This window comes from Crocodylus siamensis, chromosome 13 (genome assembly GCF_052110815.1).
Source record: "Crocodylus siamensis isolate JL-2025a chromosome 13, ASM5211081v1, whole genome shotgun sequence".
Lineage (NCBI taxonomy): Eukaryota > Metazoa > Chordata > Crocodylia > Crocodylidae > Crocodylus > Crocodylus siamensis.
This window is the reverse complement of record NC_143407.1, coordinates 38,117,698-38,133,126: the sequence shown is the minus strand read 5'-3', so window position 1 is coordinate 38,133,126 and position 15,429 is coordinate 38,117,698. Positions and strand designations below refer to the sequence as shown.

The window sequence follows — 15,429 nt, the reverse complement described above, 5'->3', positions numbered from 1 at the left end:
CGCGGGAAAGCCCCGCGCCGCTTCCGCCTCCCCGCCCCGCCCGAGACCCCCGCACGGGGAGCCCCGGGCCCCGCAGCCATGCGCGCTCCTCCGCGCCCCCCAGCCCAGCCTAGCCCCTGCCGCAACACCGCTCGGACCACGGGGCTCAGGGCACTGACTCGCTGTTTGGTGCTTACAAGGCGGGGGCCGCGGCCGGGCCACCCCGCGCGCGGGTGCGGGCAGGGCTCTCAGCGGGTGTAGGAGCGCTGCCGGCCGCGCGGGCTGCCGCGGCCCCGGGGGCGACAGGAGTCCGGCCCGCAGGGGCCGGGGGCGGCTCGCGCCCCTCTCCTCCTGGCCTGGCTGCTCGGCTTCTCCGGGAGGAGGAAGTCCACGGTGGCCTGGAAGAAGTCCAGCAGCAGCTCGTGGCTCCAGAAGGAGCTGCACAGGCCGTCCCGGAAGAAGCCGCAGTGGCCTCCGCCCGGGGCGAGCGCGAGGAAGAGGTAGGGGTTGGTCTCGAACAGCTCGCGGGGCGGCGCGCCCCCGGGGCCCCCGCACACCGGGTCATCCTGGCTGCAGATGCACAGCACCGGGGTGGCCACCTCATCCACGTCCCGCAGAGGCTCATTCCTCTCCCAGTACGAGTCCCAGGACTGGGCCTGGCAGAACACGGCCTCTTCCAGCTCCCGCAGCGATCGGCTCCGGGAGACGCTCCCCGGCCGCACGGCCTCGGCCAGCACCGTGGCAAACCTGGCGGGGACAGACGGGGCCATCAGCTCCGCCATCAAGTCACAGAGCCGGACGCACCGGTGCCCGGGGCTGAGCCCCTGCTCCAGCGCAGGAAGGAGCCCCTACCCGCGGAGCCCGGGCTGCTCCTGCCCACCCCGGACACCGCGAGCTGCCGGCACTCACCGGCTAAGCCAAACCTTCTGGTAGCAGAGCAGGAGTTGCTGCCAGGGCCAGGGACACCGGGCCTCCATCCACTCCCGAGGGCTGAGGATGGGGGAGATGCAGGCAGCTGCCGTCACGCTGCTGGAAGAACCGCACTCCCCCAGGTAGGAGAACAGGAGGCCTGCGCCCGTGCTCTCCCCCACCGCAAAGAGCTGGGCCTCAGGGCAGCGGTAGCGGATGTACTGGATGGCTTCCCGGAGGTCAGCGGCATCCCCGTAGGCCTGCAGCCGGGCGGTGCTCAGCGGGCAGCCGTTGTGGCCGCGGCGGTTGAAGACGACGGGGCGGTAGCCTCGAAGCAGTGCCAGGTGGCAGAGCTGGAAGCAACAGAGCACGGGGCAGTGCTGGGAGGTAGAGTCGCTACCTACCGTACCGCAGGGGAGAAGCCCTCAGGATCCCGCGGGGCCGCAGCCCTGCCCCTGCCCCTGCCCCTGCAGGCAGGTCTCAGCCTCCTGCTGTCAGTCCGGGGGGCGTTCAAAGGACACGGGGCGCAGACCGACCTCCACCCGACAGCTGTAGCCTCGTGGCCGCGCAGGTTCGGCTAGTCCTTGCCTTTGGGGCCCCTCCCCAGCCCCAGGAAAGAGCTTCACGGCCCCTCTTTGGCTACCTGAGCCACCGTGGGCTCGCTGCTGGGCACCGCAGCCCAGGGGCCCCCCAAACACTCCTTGGGTCTGGTTCCCAAGGTGCTCAGACCCGTGCCCCCACAGGCAGCACTGGCAGCTGTCACGTCAGTGAGTGCCTGCTCATCTGCCTCCCCCTGCTCTAGCCCTGCCCTGCCGGGCATGTCTCTCTCCACAAGGTGCCAGAAGAGCCTGGCCAGCCCTCCATGCCCCTTGCCCGGGGCTGCAGCCAGAAGCCAACGTCCCTGTCCCCGTGGTGCAGGTGCAAGGGAGAGCACCCGACCTTTGGTCCCCGCACGAGCTGGTGCCACAGCCGGCCTGGCGCACAGGGCGCTGCCCCGCGTCGCTGCTGCCCCACGCATGCTCTTACCTTGCTGACATTGCGTGTGATCTTCCCAAAGGAGTTGGGGACCAGCAGCAGGACCGGGGTGCCGCGGGCGCTGGACACCTGTCTCCTGGGCTGGGGGCACGGTCCCACCACCCAGTCCAGGGCCACCAAGCCCTCGTCGTGCAGCTGCAGGTGGTTCCGCACGAAATGCACCTGGCCGTCCACGGGCCCCGCCAGGCTGGCCAGGCTCTGCAGGGAAGGCAGGGCCCTCCATGCCCAGTGGGCTCCCCAGGAGCCTCTCAGGCTCCGGCAGCGGGTCTCCAGGTGGGTGGCGAGTGCCGAGGGCTTGCAGACCAGCTGCAGGCCAGAGCCGCGGGGGCCGGCCCCCTGCCCGAGCTGCGCCCAAGCCCCCCACAGCAGGAGCAGCAGGAGGCCCAGCACGCCGGCCCAGGCCAGCATGGCCGGCACAGAGCCTGCTGCCGGGCCGGCTCCCCCAGGGGCTGCGCGGCGCTGAGCCCCCACAGCCGCGGGCTGGCGCTCCCTCCCGCGGCGCGGGCCGGGGGCCCGCGGGGAGCAGGGCCGGGCTGTGCCGAGGGCTGCCCGGGCGCCCCGCGGCCCTGCCCCGTGCAGCGGGCAGCGTCTCCCGGGGGCCGGGCTCGGCCCGGGGGGCCCCGCCCCGCCCGGGGGCGGCGGCACGTGGAGCGGCGGTGCCGGCGCGCGCTCATGTGACCGGCGTCAGCTGATCCGCCGTGGCCGGGCCCGCCGCCGCCGCCGCCAAGGGCTCGGGCTCGGGGCCGCTTCCGCCGCCGCCCGGGCGGCATGGGGCGCGATGCGGCCGGCACGGAGGACTTCCTGCGCAGGGTGGAGAGGGACCTGGGCCTCGACCGCCGGCAGCTGGGCGCCGCCGGGCAGGGCCCGCACGTCGTCGCCCTGGTGCCGGCGCGCTGGGTGGGCAGCCTGCGGGAGCGCCGCGCGCTGCCGGGGCCGTGCCCGCGGCCCGAGGGGCTGGGCGAGCTGGAGGTGCGCACGCTGCTGCAGCACTCCGTGCGGAAGCTGCCGCCCGGCTGGACCCGGGTGGAGATCCACGGGCTGAGGAAGGAGCGGCTGGCCTACCCCCTGGCCCTGCCGCAGGGCGGCCCGGACGAGCGGCCCGAGACGCTGCACGGGTTCCTGCGGCGCGTCGCCGCCCAGAACTGCCGCGACCTGTGGCGCCGGGCGCACCGCCGGCACGTGCCGCCCTACTGCCCCGCGCCCGCGCCGCCCGCCGTGCCGGCCCTGGACGCGCTCCGCGCCGCGCTGCAGAGGCTCTACGGCTGCCCGCTGCTGCAGCTGGGCCGGGGCGCGTCTCCGGCCAGGGAGGCCGCTGCCGCTGCCCGGGAGCCCGCCGCCTGCCCCAGCCTCCTGCGCGCCGAGGCCCTCCTCGAGTCCGCTGACACGCTGTACGTCATCCACCCCTACGTGCAGTTCTGCTTGCACGACATCGTCACCTTCAGCCCCGCCAAGCTCGCCAACAGCCACGCCAAGGTCCTCTTCCTCCTCTTCCACGTGCTGCAGGCCATGAAGGCCTGTCACCAGGCGGGGCTGGCCTGCGGCCCCTTCTCCCTGCGCGACGTGGCCGTGGACGAGAAGCTGTGCAGCCGCCTGAGGGTCCGCCTCGGTGGGTACGAGAGGCCGCTGGAGACGGAGGGCTCCTCGAGAGCTGGTGAGGAGCAGGGGGCTGGGAAGGGCAGGCCCGTGCCACAAGCGGGGCAGGCGGCCAGGTGCGTGGCCTGCCAGCAGGAGCTCAGGGACCTGGTGCTGGACTGGGTGCACGGGCGCATTAGCAATTTCCACTACCTTATGCAGCTGAACCGCCTGGCTGGGCGCCGGCTGGGGGACCCCAACTACCATCCCGTCCTGCCCTGGGTGGTGGACTTCACCAGCCGCAACGGCAAGTTCCGGGACCTCAGGAAGTCCAAGTTCCGCCTCAACAAGGGCGACAAGCAGCTGGACTTCACCTACGAGATGACCAAACAGGCATTTGTGGCGGGCGGGCTGAGCGGGGAGCAGCTCCACGTGCCCCACCACATCTCTGACGTGCTCTCAGACATCACCTACTACGTGTACACTGCCCGCAGGACGCCCAAGGCCGTGCTGTGCTGCCACGTGCGGTCCCAGTGGGAGCCCAACGAGTACCCGGCCAGCATGGAGCGCATGCAGAGCTGGACCCCTGACGAGTGCATCCCCGAGTTCTTCACAGACCCCACCATCTTCAAGTCCATCCATCCCGACATGCCTGACCTGGACGTGCCGGCCTGGTGCGGCTCCTGCGAGGAGTTTGTGGACGTGCACCGCGCGCTGCTGGAGAGTCGGGAGGTCTCCCAGGACCTCCACCACTGGATCGACCTCACGTTCGGCTACAAGCTGCAGGGGAAGGATGCCGTCAAGGAGAAGAACGTCTGCCTGCACCTGGTGGACAACCACACGCACCTGACCACCTACGGGGTGGTGCAGCTCTTCGACCAGCCGCACCCCCGGCGCATGGCGGGACCTGTCTATACGCCTGCCGTTGCACCGGTCATTGCTCGGCCTCTCGTCCAGAACATCGGAGAGGCGCTGGCCCCGGAGGATTCCCAGGCCCAGGCAGCCGAGGGGCCTGATGGGCTGGTCATGGAGGCCGTCCCCAGTGAGACCAGCTGGTCTGGAGACAAGGCTGTCAGCACCGAGGACGACTTGGAGCAGGGCACCGAGGCTCTGGAGTCCATTCCTGCCGCAGGCAGAGCAGCTGACCAGTCCTGCCCCGGCACCCCTTCAGCTCACCCCCCCGGCCTCCCCGCCACGGCTGCAGAGGGCAAAGCTCCCAGCACCCGGCCGACTCAAAGGAGCAAGCCCGGCGGCATGGACCAGACTGACAGGGGTGAGATGAAGATTGCGCTTCCAGAAGGGTTCAATCCGCTGCAGGCCCTGGAGGAGCTGGAGAAGCTGGACAACTTCCTGGTCAGAGGCCTGAACAGCGAGATAGAGCTCATGGAGCAGCTGGAGGTGGAGCCGCCCTTGGGCCTCTCAGACCTGTTCCAGAGAGACATGCAGGCACTGGGGGTCCTGGTTGCTGAGCTGGTGTTCGCCCCAAGGATTCGCGCCTTGAAGCCAGATGCGTCGCTGCTGGAGCGGTTCCTGATGGTCCGCAACCTCTGCCGGTACTATCCAAAGGAAGTCCCGGCGCCGCTCCAGCACGTGCTGGGTGTCTTGCTGCAGCTGAGCGTGCCTGTGGGGAGGCTGCTGAAAAGCCCGGGGGCCAGGAGCAGGGTCCAGCTGTTTGAATACGAGCCTGTGTCCCAAGGCCTCCCGCCGCCCTGCCCCTTGCAGCTCCTTAGCCCCTTTAGCTCAATCGTTCCCTTCCCACCCTACTTCCCTGCTTTGCACAGGTTCATTTTCACCTACCAGTCCAGGAAGGTGGAGGATGAAGGTCAGGGCCGTGAGCTTGTCTTCCGGCTGTGGCAGCAGCTGGAAGAGATTCTCTGTGAAATCACTCCCGAGGGCCTGGAGATCCTGCTGCCCTTCATCCTGTCCCTGATGTCCGAGGAGAACGCGGCAGTCTACACTGCGTGGTATCTCTTCGAGCCCATTGCCAAAGCTTTGGGCCCAAAGAATACAAATAAGTATCTGCTCAAGCCCTTGATCGGTGCGTACGAGAACCCCTGCTACCTGCACGGCCGCTTCTACCTGTACACGGACTGCTTCGTGGCCCAGCTAATCGTGCGCTTGGGGCTGCAGTCCTTCCTCTCCAACCTGCTGCCCCACATCCTGCAGGTTCTCGTGGGCATTGAGAGCTCCCAGGAGGAAAGCAAGGCCCTGCTGGGAGCCGCAGAGGATGAAGACAGTGGAGGGGGCAGCCCAGTGTCTTGTGCTTTTGGGGAGGAGATCAAAATGGACGTAGATCATGGCTCTGTGACGCTCGACCTCCTGGATTACACGTCGGGTGTCAGCTTCCATGACCAGGCCTACCTGCCCGAGGGTGAGGACTTCCAGAGTGGCCTCTATGTGGGCGAGTCGCTGCAGCCCCAGGAGCAGGAGCTGCTCAGCCTCGGGCGGCTGAGTGACAAGAGCAGCGCCAGTGAGGTCTCGCTGGGAGAGGACCGGCCTGCTGATGGGGATTCCCAGAAGGATAAGAGCAGCCTGAAGTCCATGGGCAGCAGCCAAGACCTGAAGCAGAGCGAAGACGAGGAGGAGGAGGAGGAGGAGGAGGAGCAGCAGCAGCAGGAGGAGGAGGAGGAGGAAGAAGAAGAGCACGATGATGCCACGGTGGTTGCTGAGCTGAGCCTGCCTGAAGACACTGGCAGCTCTGTGGACGCTGCCCTGGCTGATGACCACAGTGAGCCAGGGGAGGAGCAGGAGCCGGAGCCGGAGCCAGAGCAGGAGCTGCAGGATCATTTGGAAGACAAAGAGCAGACAATCCTCCTGGGTAAGGGCCCCCTGGTGAGGGGGTGAGAGGGGAAACGGGTGCCGTCCCAGGGGCACCTGGAGCCTGGGGAAGGTGACTGGGGCGTGTCTGGCCCTGGACAGACTAGTCTTTCAGAAAGTGGTGGTGGGCAGTGCCCGTGTGGTACTGCTGGGCTGGGCTGGGCTGGGCTGGGCTGGGCGGTGGGTGGAAGGAGCTGGGCTGTAGCTCTGGAGTTAGTGGGCGGGGAGCTCTGGAGGGGTTCTCCATCAGACTGCGCCCTGGGGCCCTGGCTGCCTTGCGTTTGAGTGATAGCTAATCTCTCTGTCCCACGCTGTGCACTTGCAATTGTGCGTTTGCTTGCAGACACGGCCTGTAAGATGGTGCGGTGGCTCTCGGCCAGGCTGGGCCCTACGGTGACATCGCGGTACATTGCCAGGAACCTGCTCCGCCTGCTCACGTCCTGCTATATCGGTACGGCCCACCCCTCCTGGGCAGCGGCTGGAGGGCCTTGTCTCCGGGTTGCCTGCTGCGGATGCTGCCCTGCACCGGGAGGGTGTGGGTGCCTGCCTGGCGTGCACGACTGGGCAAAGCAGGCCACGGGCTGGAGCATCGGGGGCAAAGCAGTGGCTTGACTCGCTGGCCCTTTCTCTTTCCCCTGGCAGGTCCAGCCAGACAGCAGTTTGCACCGAACACTGATGAAAACGGTCCCCTGAACGGAGGGAACATCTACCAGAAGCGGCCAGTGCTGGGGGACCAGGTGTCCAAGCCGGTCCTGGCCTGCCTCATGTGTGTGGCGCACCTGTATGGAGAGCCCGTTCTCACCTACCAGTACCTGCCCTACATCAGCTACCTGGTCAGTGGGGCTTGCTTCACCTCCTGCCTTCCAGGGTGGGGGAGAGGAAGAGCACTAGTGCTGCAAGCGTGTGGGAGGCCAGTCTGCTGCACACTCGCTTGTCTTGTGCCTCCTGTGCGAAACCCTCTGCTCTTAGGGGCGTGCGCCTCGGCTGCTTTTGACCCTTGGCCAGGGTGGCTGAGCAGGGCCCACTGTGCTGCTTTGTGGCTGGGAGATGGCAGAGAGAGCGCTTTCCTGAGACCAGAGCAAACGCTCCCACTCCCGGGAGCTGGCGTTTGCTTTCTTTTGGTCCTCGGGACCACTCTGCTGAGAAGCCTTTAGTTATCCCAGGGCTGATGCTTCGGAGCTCTGTGCTGTGTACAGGCCAAGGAGGGGCTGGAGGAGTCTGCCTTTCATCTGCATACCAACCAGTGGCAAGACTTCCAGGCTCTGCTGTTTGCCATCTGTGCAGGTGGCGCGCACGGCCGAACCAGAATTGCAGTCTGATATGTTTGGCAGGGGGAAGAGGACGAGAATCCTTTCCCGTGTTTTCCCCCTACTGGTTAGTGATGTCTGTTTCCTGCGTGCCATTTCTGGCTACGTGAAGAGTGCTGGTAATGATTTTGCTAGCCTTGTTTTCATGTCGTTCAGAAAGCTTGAGGTAGCAAAGACGGTCGTTCCTGATGAACTGCAGTGACACTGATGCCGTTTGTGGGGGAAAGGTGTATCAAAGTGTGATTTCAGCCATGTCTTTGGACAGCTTTCAACCACTGAAGTGGCTGGTGGCTTGCACAGGGGCATCTTAGAGCATATCCTGTCCCTGCCTTGTGACTATTCTGCACTGGAGGGATTTTCGGCTTCTGCACCCAGCTGAGGATTGGTGACTGCAGCTTCTAGCTATGAAAGCTGATGAATGTTCAGCTTTAGCTTAGGGGGAGGCTTTTTTATAACTCCAAATAGTGCATCGGGGTGCGGGGGACAGAACAGTTGGCCCCATTGTTGCAGAGCAGTTTTTGGCAACTTGGTGTCAAAGTGATGAAACTTTGAAGCTGCAGATGGAATAAACACTCTGGCCACCCGTGCAGGTGCTTGGCCTCAAGAGGGTTGGGTTTTTTTGTGTTGGTTTAAGTTTTTTTGAGGGATAACAAAGATGCGTGCAGTACCTTGAATGGACCTGGAAGAGGAGAAGGGTGCACAGAAATATCTTGCCTGAGTAGAAGCAGTAGCTGAGAAGTGTTCAGCTTTCAGTACAAACTCCAGGGTTTTGGCAGAAGTTTGTCTTGGCTGGGAGTGTAAATGAACAGGGTTGCTCTACAGAGGGCATGTCCTGCCTCTACAGCGAGCACAGATGATGCTTTTCAGCATTGCTGCAGCCAGTGTGGAGGATGCCCAGGCTGCAGTTACTGTCCTCTTGCTCTGAGCTCTCTAGGCACACGGTTACTTGCATTCCCAGCCTCACCTCTGCAGTTCTGGCCACGGGCTGTCCTTCCAGCTCCTCAGCAGCTGCAGAGGTTCCTTGGAATGGGCCACGAGCTGGAGCTGGATCCTGATATGACTTGTGTACATGGCTGTCTGGAGTCAGTTCCTGGGATATTCCAGCTGCCAAGGTCTCCAGGTCCTTTGTTGGTCTCTGCAAGGGGAGAAGCAGGAGGCATAAACCTGGCTGTCCCAGGCACAGGTTTTATGGGTGCAGGGGCAGCTCCCAGTGGCACCCCCTGTGCAATGAAGGGGAAACAGAGATCACCCTGGGGCCCTCAGTTCCTGTCTGCTGTTGCAGGTTGCCCCCAGCAGCGGGTCGGGTGCTAGCCGACTGAACAGCCGGAAGGAGGCTGGGCTCCTGGCAGCCATGACCCTGACCCAGAAGATCATTGTGTGCCTTTCGGACACCACCCTGATGGACATCCTCCCTAAGATCAGCCAGGAGGTGCTGCTGCCCGTGCTGGGCTTCCTTACCTCCCCTGCCATTGGGTAAGTGCAGGAAGCCTCTGCTCCCAGGGCCAGGCCTGGCTCCAACGAAGACATGGGCACTCGCTGGTTGATCTCCGAACAGGGGTGTGGGGCTGTCCCACCCCAATCCACATGCTCCCCGGGGTCTGCGTCTGCTGTGTACAGGGCTCCTCCTCAACTGCCCTTTGACGCTGCCTCCTGCAGCGTCGGAAGCACGGAGTGGGCAAGAGGCGGTGACCCGGGGCAGGGTGATGACTGGTGTCCTCCACAGGTTCCCCAGCGGGGCTCAGGCCCGCGTTGTCCTGTGCATCAAGACCATCAGCCTCATTGCCCTGATCTGCTTACGGATTGGGCAGGAGATGGTGCAGCAGCACCTCAGTGACACGGTAGGAACCTTCTTTGGGGCCTTCTCGCTGCTTCAGGAGCTTCCAGATCAGGTAAGTGACTTCCTTGGCCTTTGCATGGAGGGCAGTGAGTGGGAGCGCCCGAACTCCCTGAATATCCTCTGGCTTCCTCTCGTTCAGGGCCTGATGCTGGAGTCACTGAGCCGCGGGAAGAACCCCAGCCTGGAGACATCTCCTTCTGATAGGGGGCTGCTGCCTCTGGACCCGGCTGTGCTGGCAGAGCTGCAGACAGTCTTCAACCCCGAGATGGCCTACACCACATACATCCCCTTCTCCTGCCTGCTTGGTATGGTGCCGCTGCTCTGTGTAGCAAGGACTTCATGCCGGGGCTCCTTGCCTGGCACGCTGCATGCCTGCCTGCTCTGGGGCCTGTGCACCCCAGCTGCAGGCAAGGCTGGCTGATGGGAGCAACCCCTTGGGTGCCGTAGGTCTCCCCGTATGTGCAGGGGAAGGGACGCTGTCCGTGCCTCTTGTGCTGGGCCCCTGGCCATGGCTGGTTGTCTGGCCAGAACCCTGGATCCTGCGTGGGCCCTGTGCTGGCCCCAGGTCTGCTCCTGTGGGAGAGGGCGTGAGGCTGGAGAAGAGATTCCTTAGCTTGGGGTCCTGACCTGTGTTTTCCAGGGGATGTCATCCAGACGATTGTTCCCAACCATGTGCTGATCGAGCGGCTGGCTGGCCTCTACCTGGAGAGCATGAACCCAAAGAGCCTACACCTGGCCAGCCAGGAGCCGGCAGTGAACACAGTCTGTGCAGACACAGATACTCGAGGCCTTGACCCCTTCTCTGGCCACCCAGAAGACAGTCGCTCAGGCACCTTTGGGAGCGTGCTGGTGGGGAACCGCATCCAGGTCCCCGTGGAGCCACAGCACGATGGCGCTGGCTCGCTGGGCTTTTGCACCCGGGTGGGCGGCTTCGCTCCCAGCTCGGCTAGCGAGGAGAACGCCCTGAAGCAGGACCTGCCACGCAGTGCCCACATGCTGTGTGGGAACTGGCTGGCCTACTGGCAGTATGAGATCGGCGTGAGTCAGCACGACTCCCGCTTCCACTTCCACCAGATCAAGCTGCAGAGCTTCTCGGGCCATCTGGGGGCCATCAAGTGTGTGGCCCCGCTGGGCACTGAGGACTTCTTCCTGAGTGGCAGCAAGGACAAGACAGTCCGCTTGTGGCCCCTCTACAACTGTGGAGACGGCACTAGTGAGGTTGAGCCGCGGCTCACATATACGCAGCACAAAAAGTCGGTCTTCTTTGTGGGCCAGCTGGAGGCCGCACAGCAGGTGGTGAGCTGTGACGGCACCGTCCACATCTGGGACCAGTTCACGGGTAAGGCGTGGGGTGGGGTGGGAGGGAGGAGAAGGCTGAGCCAGGGCAGCAAGCTGGGGCATGCTGGTCAGCTGCGTGGAGGGGAGCGAGCCTGGGGCCTTCCTCGGGAAGTCTTACTCCATCTCTGGAGAAGGAGGTGGTTGATGCCTCTTACCAGGCATCCTGGGGAAGTAGCAGGCTACACAGCCACTACTGAAGGCAGGAAGCTAGACTGCGAGGGTCCCACATCATGGGTCCAAGCCTGTTCCCTTGCAGCCTGTGCTGGGAATGGGTGGGGGGCTTCCTTTCCTCTCTCCCCTCCTTGCTGGCCCCAGGGTGAGCCTTGGGGAAGGCCTGGACTTGCGCTCAGGTGCCGGGGGCTACCAGCCTGGGCAGGTTGTGAAGTCTGCCCAGCTGCAGGGCAGGGTCCAGCACCTCCCACCACACTCATGGCCTCTTATCCTTCCCAAAGGCAAGCTCGTCCGGACCTTCGATGCACTGGACAGCAAGGTCCCCATCACAGCCATGACTACTATGCCACCCCCGCACAGCAGCATCTCCGTGGCCAGCGCAGACTCTGTGCTGCGCTTCTTCGACCACAGGAAGCCAGGGATACAGGTAGCGGGCGCTCTCTCACGTACACGGGGGCTGCTGTTGTTGCTGCCTCGGGTCGTACGTGCTGGGGTTTGCCTGAGATGGGGCTGCTGAGCCCAGGCGCCCTGTCCCCACCATGTCCCAGCGACTGGTGATGATCTGTGCTCGTGGCTCTGTCTCCGCAGCACGAGTTCCGCCTGGCCAGCGGGGCGAGCGCTGGGCTCATCCGCTGCCTGGCCGTCAGCCCCAGCGGCCGCAGCGTTGTGGCTGGCTTTTCATCCGGGTTTGTCGTGTTGCTGGACACCAGGACGGGGCTCATCCTGCGGGGGTGGCCTGCCCACGAGGGAGATATCCTGCAGATAAAGGTGAGAGGCTGGGGCTGGGCAGGGGCCGGGCTGCCCATGTCCCAGGGTTTGTGGGATGTGTACGGCAGCAGTATGGGCGCACCATAGTGGCTCAGGCTGGAGCTTGTGGCCTCTCTGGTGCTGGAGCAGGGAGGAGGGGGTAGGTACACCAGGCAGTCTCCTCCTCTCTCCACCCTTGCGGCTCCTATCCCTGGTGGATGGTTCTCGGGGGGCTGCTCCTGCCTCCTTCCCCAGCTGGACCCATAGGGCTGGGGTTGCCAGGGGCTCTTGCCCCTGCTCCAGCTGGGCCATGTGCTGCCTGGAAGCCATGTGTGACCTAGGGAAGGCAGGGGGCTGCCCCTCCTCCCCATCCCAGGGCCTCGTTCTAATGAGTAACTCTTGTCCATATTTACCCACCCTGGGGCAGCAGGCTGGGGGTGGTGTCCTTGACCTAGCGTGGGTTAAGCAAAGTTTGGCTGCGTGGGCTGTTTTAATCTCTCGCTGGAGTACAAAGCCGCAGCTCTCTGCTGTCCTGGGCGCTGGGCGTCCCACAGCCAGGATGAGGCCCCCCCACCCCTGCACCCTGGGTGGGAGGGGTAATTCAGGCATGTGGTGTCTCCCAAGGGGCAGCTCAGTCAGGGGCTGGGGTGCTCTGAGGAAGGGATAACCCAGGATGTCTTCAGGTCTCCTGGGGCGGGGGAGAGGGGAGGCAAAGCCCTGGTGCCCCAGGCCCCAAATGAGCAGGCCGCACCGTTGGGGGGGTGCCAGCTGCTGGAGTGACCCGTGGCCCTGCTGTGCTCGGCTTGGGAACATCTGAGGACAGGTGGCTCGGTGCTGGTGAGGCTGGTACCGTCCTGAGTGCCTGTGCTGGGAGAAAAGGGGACGGTACAAAGGGCCCATGGCAGATGCAGCTGGCAGGCTGCCTGAGGGAGCCGCTGCTGGGCTTGTTGGCAGGGTCGGCTTCTGCTGACTGGTGCCAGTTCTCTCGGGCTAGGGCTGCAATTTTGTGCAGAAGCCTTGCTCACTGCCCCTTCTCATCCTCTCCCACAGGCTGCGGAGGGCAACATGCTCATCAGCTCCTCCTCTGACCACTCCCTGATCGTCTGGAAGGAGCTGGAGCAGAAGCCTCTGCACCAGTACAAGTCGGCCTCCGACCCCGTGCACGCGTTCGACCTCTATGGCAGCGAGGTGGTGACCGGCACCGTGGCCAACAAGATTGGCGTTTACTCCATGTTGGAGCCCTTGGCCCTGCCAGTCAGCACCACCAAGCTGAGCTCCGAGAACTTCCGCGGCACCCTCACCAGCCTGGCCGTGCTGCCCACCAAATGCCACCTGCTCCTGGGCTCTGATAACGGCGTGATACGTCTCCTGGCATAGCAACCGCCGCGGGCTGCCTGCCCGGCGCCCTGTCAGGAGCCTGCGCCCAGTCCTGACAACTCCAGCAGTAGAAGTCAAGGGGCAGCGTCTGCTCCTGGGGGCTGGGCGAGAAGCCGTGCTTATGAGATGCAGGGAAAGGCTCTTGTTCATGAGTGCTCGGCAGATTACTCCCAACCCCTGCCTGCCTCCAGAAAAGCCATAATGGAGAAACCTCCGCTACTGCTGGGCACTGTAGGTCACTGCCCCTGTCGAGGCCTGGAGCCTCCCACACCGCATGTGCCTGACTCCCTGGGGACTGAGCTGCTCTCTAGACCAAGTGGACCGGGGCATCCTCTCTCCTCCCCCCAGGAGGGGGGGTGAGAGGCAGCCCTTGGTGAGAGAAGTGCACTGCCCCTGCACACTCCAGCTCAGGGTCTCTGGACACCTGCCCAGGGCTGGTGTGAGCTGGGCCTGGGAACCACCACCACTTCCCTCTGGGGTGTGCAGGGCAGCAAAATGCAAGCCCAGTGCCTGGAAGGCTCAGAGGAACAGCTTTATGCTCTGCTGCAGTTCTGTTCACTTCCCCCCTTTCCCCCCTCCCCTGGGACCCTTCGTGACACCCACTGAGGCTTCTCCCTGACTAGGAGGAGGAGGGTATTGGAGCCAGCTCTTCACCCGAGTCTCAAACCCCTGACACTGCCCTGCTCTGTCTGGAAATGCACCTGCAGTGGGGGCTGCCCTGGGAAGTGGGGCAGTCCCCTCTGTCAAGGGAAGCCGGAAGGCAGACCTGTGTGTAGGGATTCAGGCCCGGGCTCTAGGCATTGCCTCCTGGGGTAGCAGGTGTGGACACCTTGCTGCTGCTGGCTCCTTTCATGCACTGTTGGGCTCTGGGGGCCCTGGGGCCTGATGGGGGTTTGCTGTGGAACAAAGTGGTGCAGGCACCTTCTGCTGAGGGAGGTGGAGTTTAATCACTGTCCTGGGAGTCCCAGTACCCCTGCTTGTCAGGGCTCCCTCCCTGTCCTGACAGGGTTAGGACCAGGATAGTGTGGACCCAGCCTGCCCTGTGCCTCTGCTACCCTCCCCAGAGCTCTGTCTCCTGCCCCCACTTCTCTGGGACAGGGGCTGGAGCAGGCCCTCCAGGCAGCAGTGCCTATGAAGGTAAATGCCCAAGGAAGGGGTAGAAAACCCCCTAGGGCCACTGCCAAGGGTAGCTGCCTACCCAGCCCCGCAGCTTGGTTCAGCTGCAGCCCTTTGAGCTGATCAAGCCCCTGCTGAGGGCCTGAATGTGGGGCTGAAAGGCCTGTGTGCCTGGTAGGGGGTAACTAGCAGCAGCTGGGTACCTCCAGCTGCTGTGGGGGCATGTGGGTGCTGCTTGCAAGCCCCTGAGCTGCCTGCTGTTGGGGAAACCCCAAACCCTGGCTGTCCTGTGCTTGCACGGAAGGGGAGGTAGTGCTGGGTCCCTTGCTGTCCTTCCACTTTGGAGGGAGCTCTCAGTCCCTTGTTGTCTATTAACCATTTGCAATAGATGTAAATATTTATTCTAATAAACCCTTTGAAAGAGAGACAGAGGAGCTTTTCTGTGGGCTGGGGCAAGAGGCCTGCTGCAGGCTGAGCACAGCAGGGTGGGGTGTGAGCTGTGCAGCACGCCAGGCTGGTTGCTCTGGGTGCCTTTAGAGCCCATACTTTCAGGCCTCCTGCAGAAAGAGTCTGCCTAGCGCAGAGGTGGGGCTCCCGGCCCTGGGCTGGGGTTTGCACCTACACCCGGGTGTGCATGGGCTAGCCCTGCTTTCCTTTCCCTGGCAGGCAGCTGCCTCACACTGTGCTGAATTGAGGGTTAAGTGCTTCCTGTACAGAAAACCCAGCCTCCTCTGAGCCACTTAGGCTGAGCACTGCAACCACAGGCTGAAGCCTCTCTACTTCCTGCTTGGATGCGCTGCAACGGCCACCTGGGTCCTTGCCATGAGACGGGCCAGAGTCCTATCTGTCCTGCAGCAGGAATAGGAGCAAGCTGGACACCCATTGGAGAAAGCTGGACTTCCCTGCAGAGTCCTAACAGGGGGGAGAGACTGTGATGCCACACAATGTTGGCCTGTGCCTCTGCTTGGAGGCCAGGCACCAGGGGCTGAGCTGCCAGCCTGGGCACAGACCCCTTGGAGAGGGCAGCTCTCACTTAGAAGCAAGAGACTCCACTGGTCCCTTCTGCTCCAGGAACTTTCTGGGGTAGCACAAGCTGGAAAATGTGGGGTCCCCTGTGTTTAGGGTGCAGCAGCCTGGACCCCCCCACTGCAAAAAACACGCATACGCTCCCAATCCTAGAACAAATGTTTAGCCGGATGCAGTAGGTCAATATTTGCTGAAAGG

At 64.0% G+C, this 15,429-nt stretch overlaps 2 protein-coding genes across 3 annotated transcripts; one reads left to right on the top strand and one right to left on the bottom strand.

Annotated features, from left to right (window-relative positions):
* Positions 1 to 144: 144 nt before the first annotated feature.
* On the bottom strand, positions 145 to 2,553 carry ABHD15 (abhydrolase domain containing 15). Its single transcript, XM_090026629.1, has 3 exons — positions 1,915 to 2,553; positions 889 to 1,241; positions 145 to 726 (listed from the first exon to the last, which is right to left on the bottom strand). Exons 1-3 carry the CDS (start codon positions 2,329 to 2,331, stop codon positions 228 to 230), a joined length of 1,269 nt encoding a protein of 422 aa, XP_089882755.1. The 5' UTR covers positions 2,332 to 2,553; the 3' UTR covers positions 145 to 227.
* WDR81 (WD repeat domain 81) lies at positions 1,161 to 14,630 on the top strand. 2 transcript variants are annotated; one of them, XM_090026621.1, is made up of 10 exons: positions 1,161 to 1,275; positions 6,656 to 6,763; positions 6,955 to 7,145; positions 8,902 to 9,092; positions 9,343 to 9,508; positions 9,596 to 9,761; positions 10,097 to 10,795; positions 11,247 to 11,392; positions 11,554 to 11,733; positions 12,763 to 14,630. In XM_090026621.1, exons 2-10 carry the CDS (start codon positions 6,670 to 6,672, stop codon positions 13,087 to 13,089), a joined length of 2,160 nt encoding a protein of 719 aa, XP_089882747.1. In that variant the 5' UTR covers positions 1,161 to 1,275; positions 6,656 to 6,669; the 3' UTR covers positions 13,090 to 14,630. The 2 variants fall into 2 exon arrangements, with proteins under 2 accessions (XP_089882747.1, XP_089882746.1); XM_090026620.1 differs by lacking the exon at positions 1,161 to 1,275 and adding an exon at positions 2,554 to 6,313.
* Positions 14,631 to 15,429: the final 799 nt, after the last annotated feature.

Coding starts and splice junctions, on each gene's coding strand:
- WDR81 (XM_090026620.1), top strand. CDS start 2,692: ATGGGGCGCGATGCGGCCGGCACGGAGGACTTCCTGCGCAGGGTGGAG. Junction 9,762..10,096: donor CCCCTTCTCCTGCCTGCTTG/GTATGGTGCCGC, acceptor TGTGTTTTCCAG/GGGATGTCATCCAGACGATT. Junction 11,734..12,762: donor GAGATATCCTGCAGATAAAG/GTGAGAGGCTGG, acceptor CCTCTCCCACAG/GCTGCGGAGGGCAACATGCT.
- ABHD15 (XM_090026629.1), bottom strand. CDS start 2,331: ATGCTGGCCTGGGCCGGCGTGCTGGGCCTCCTGCTGCTCCTGCTGTGG. Junction 1,242..1,914: donor TCACACGCAATGTCAGCAAG/GTAAGAGCATGC, acceptor TGTTGCTTCCAG/CTCTGCCACCTGGCACTGCT. Junction 727..888: donor CAGAAGGTTTGGCTTAGCCG/GTGAGTGCCGGC, acceptor TGTCCCCGCCAG/GTTTGCCACGGTGCTGGCCG.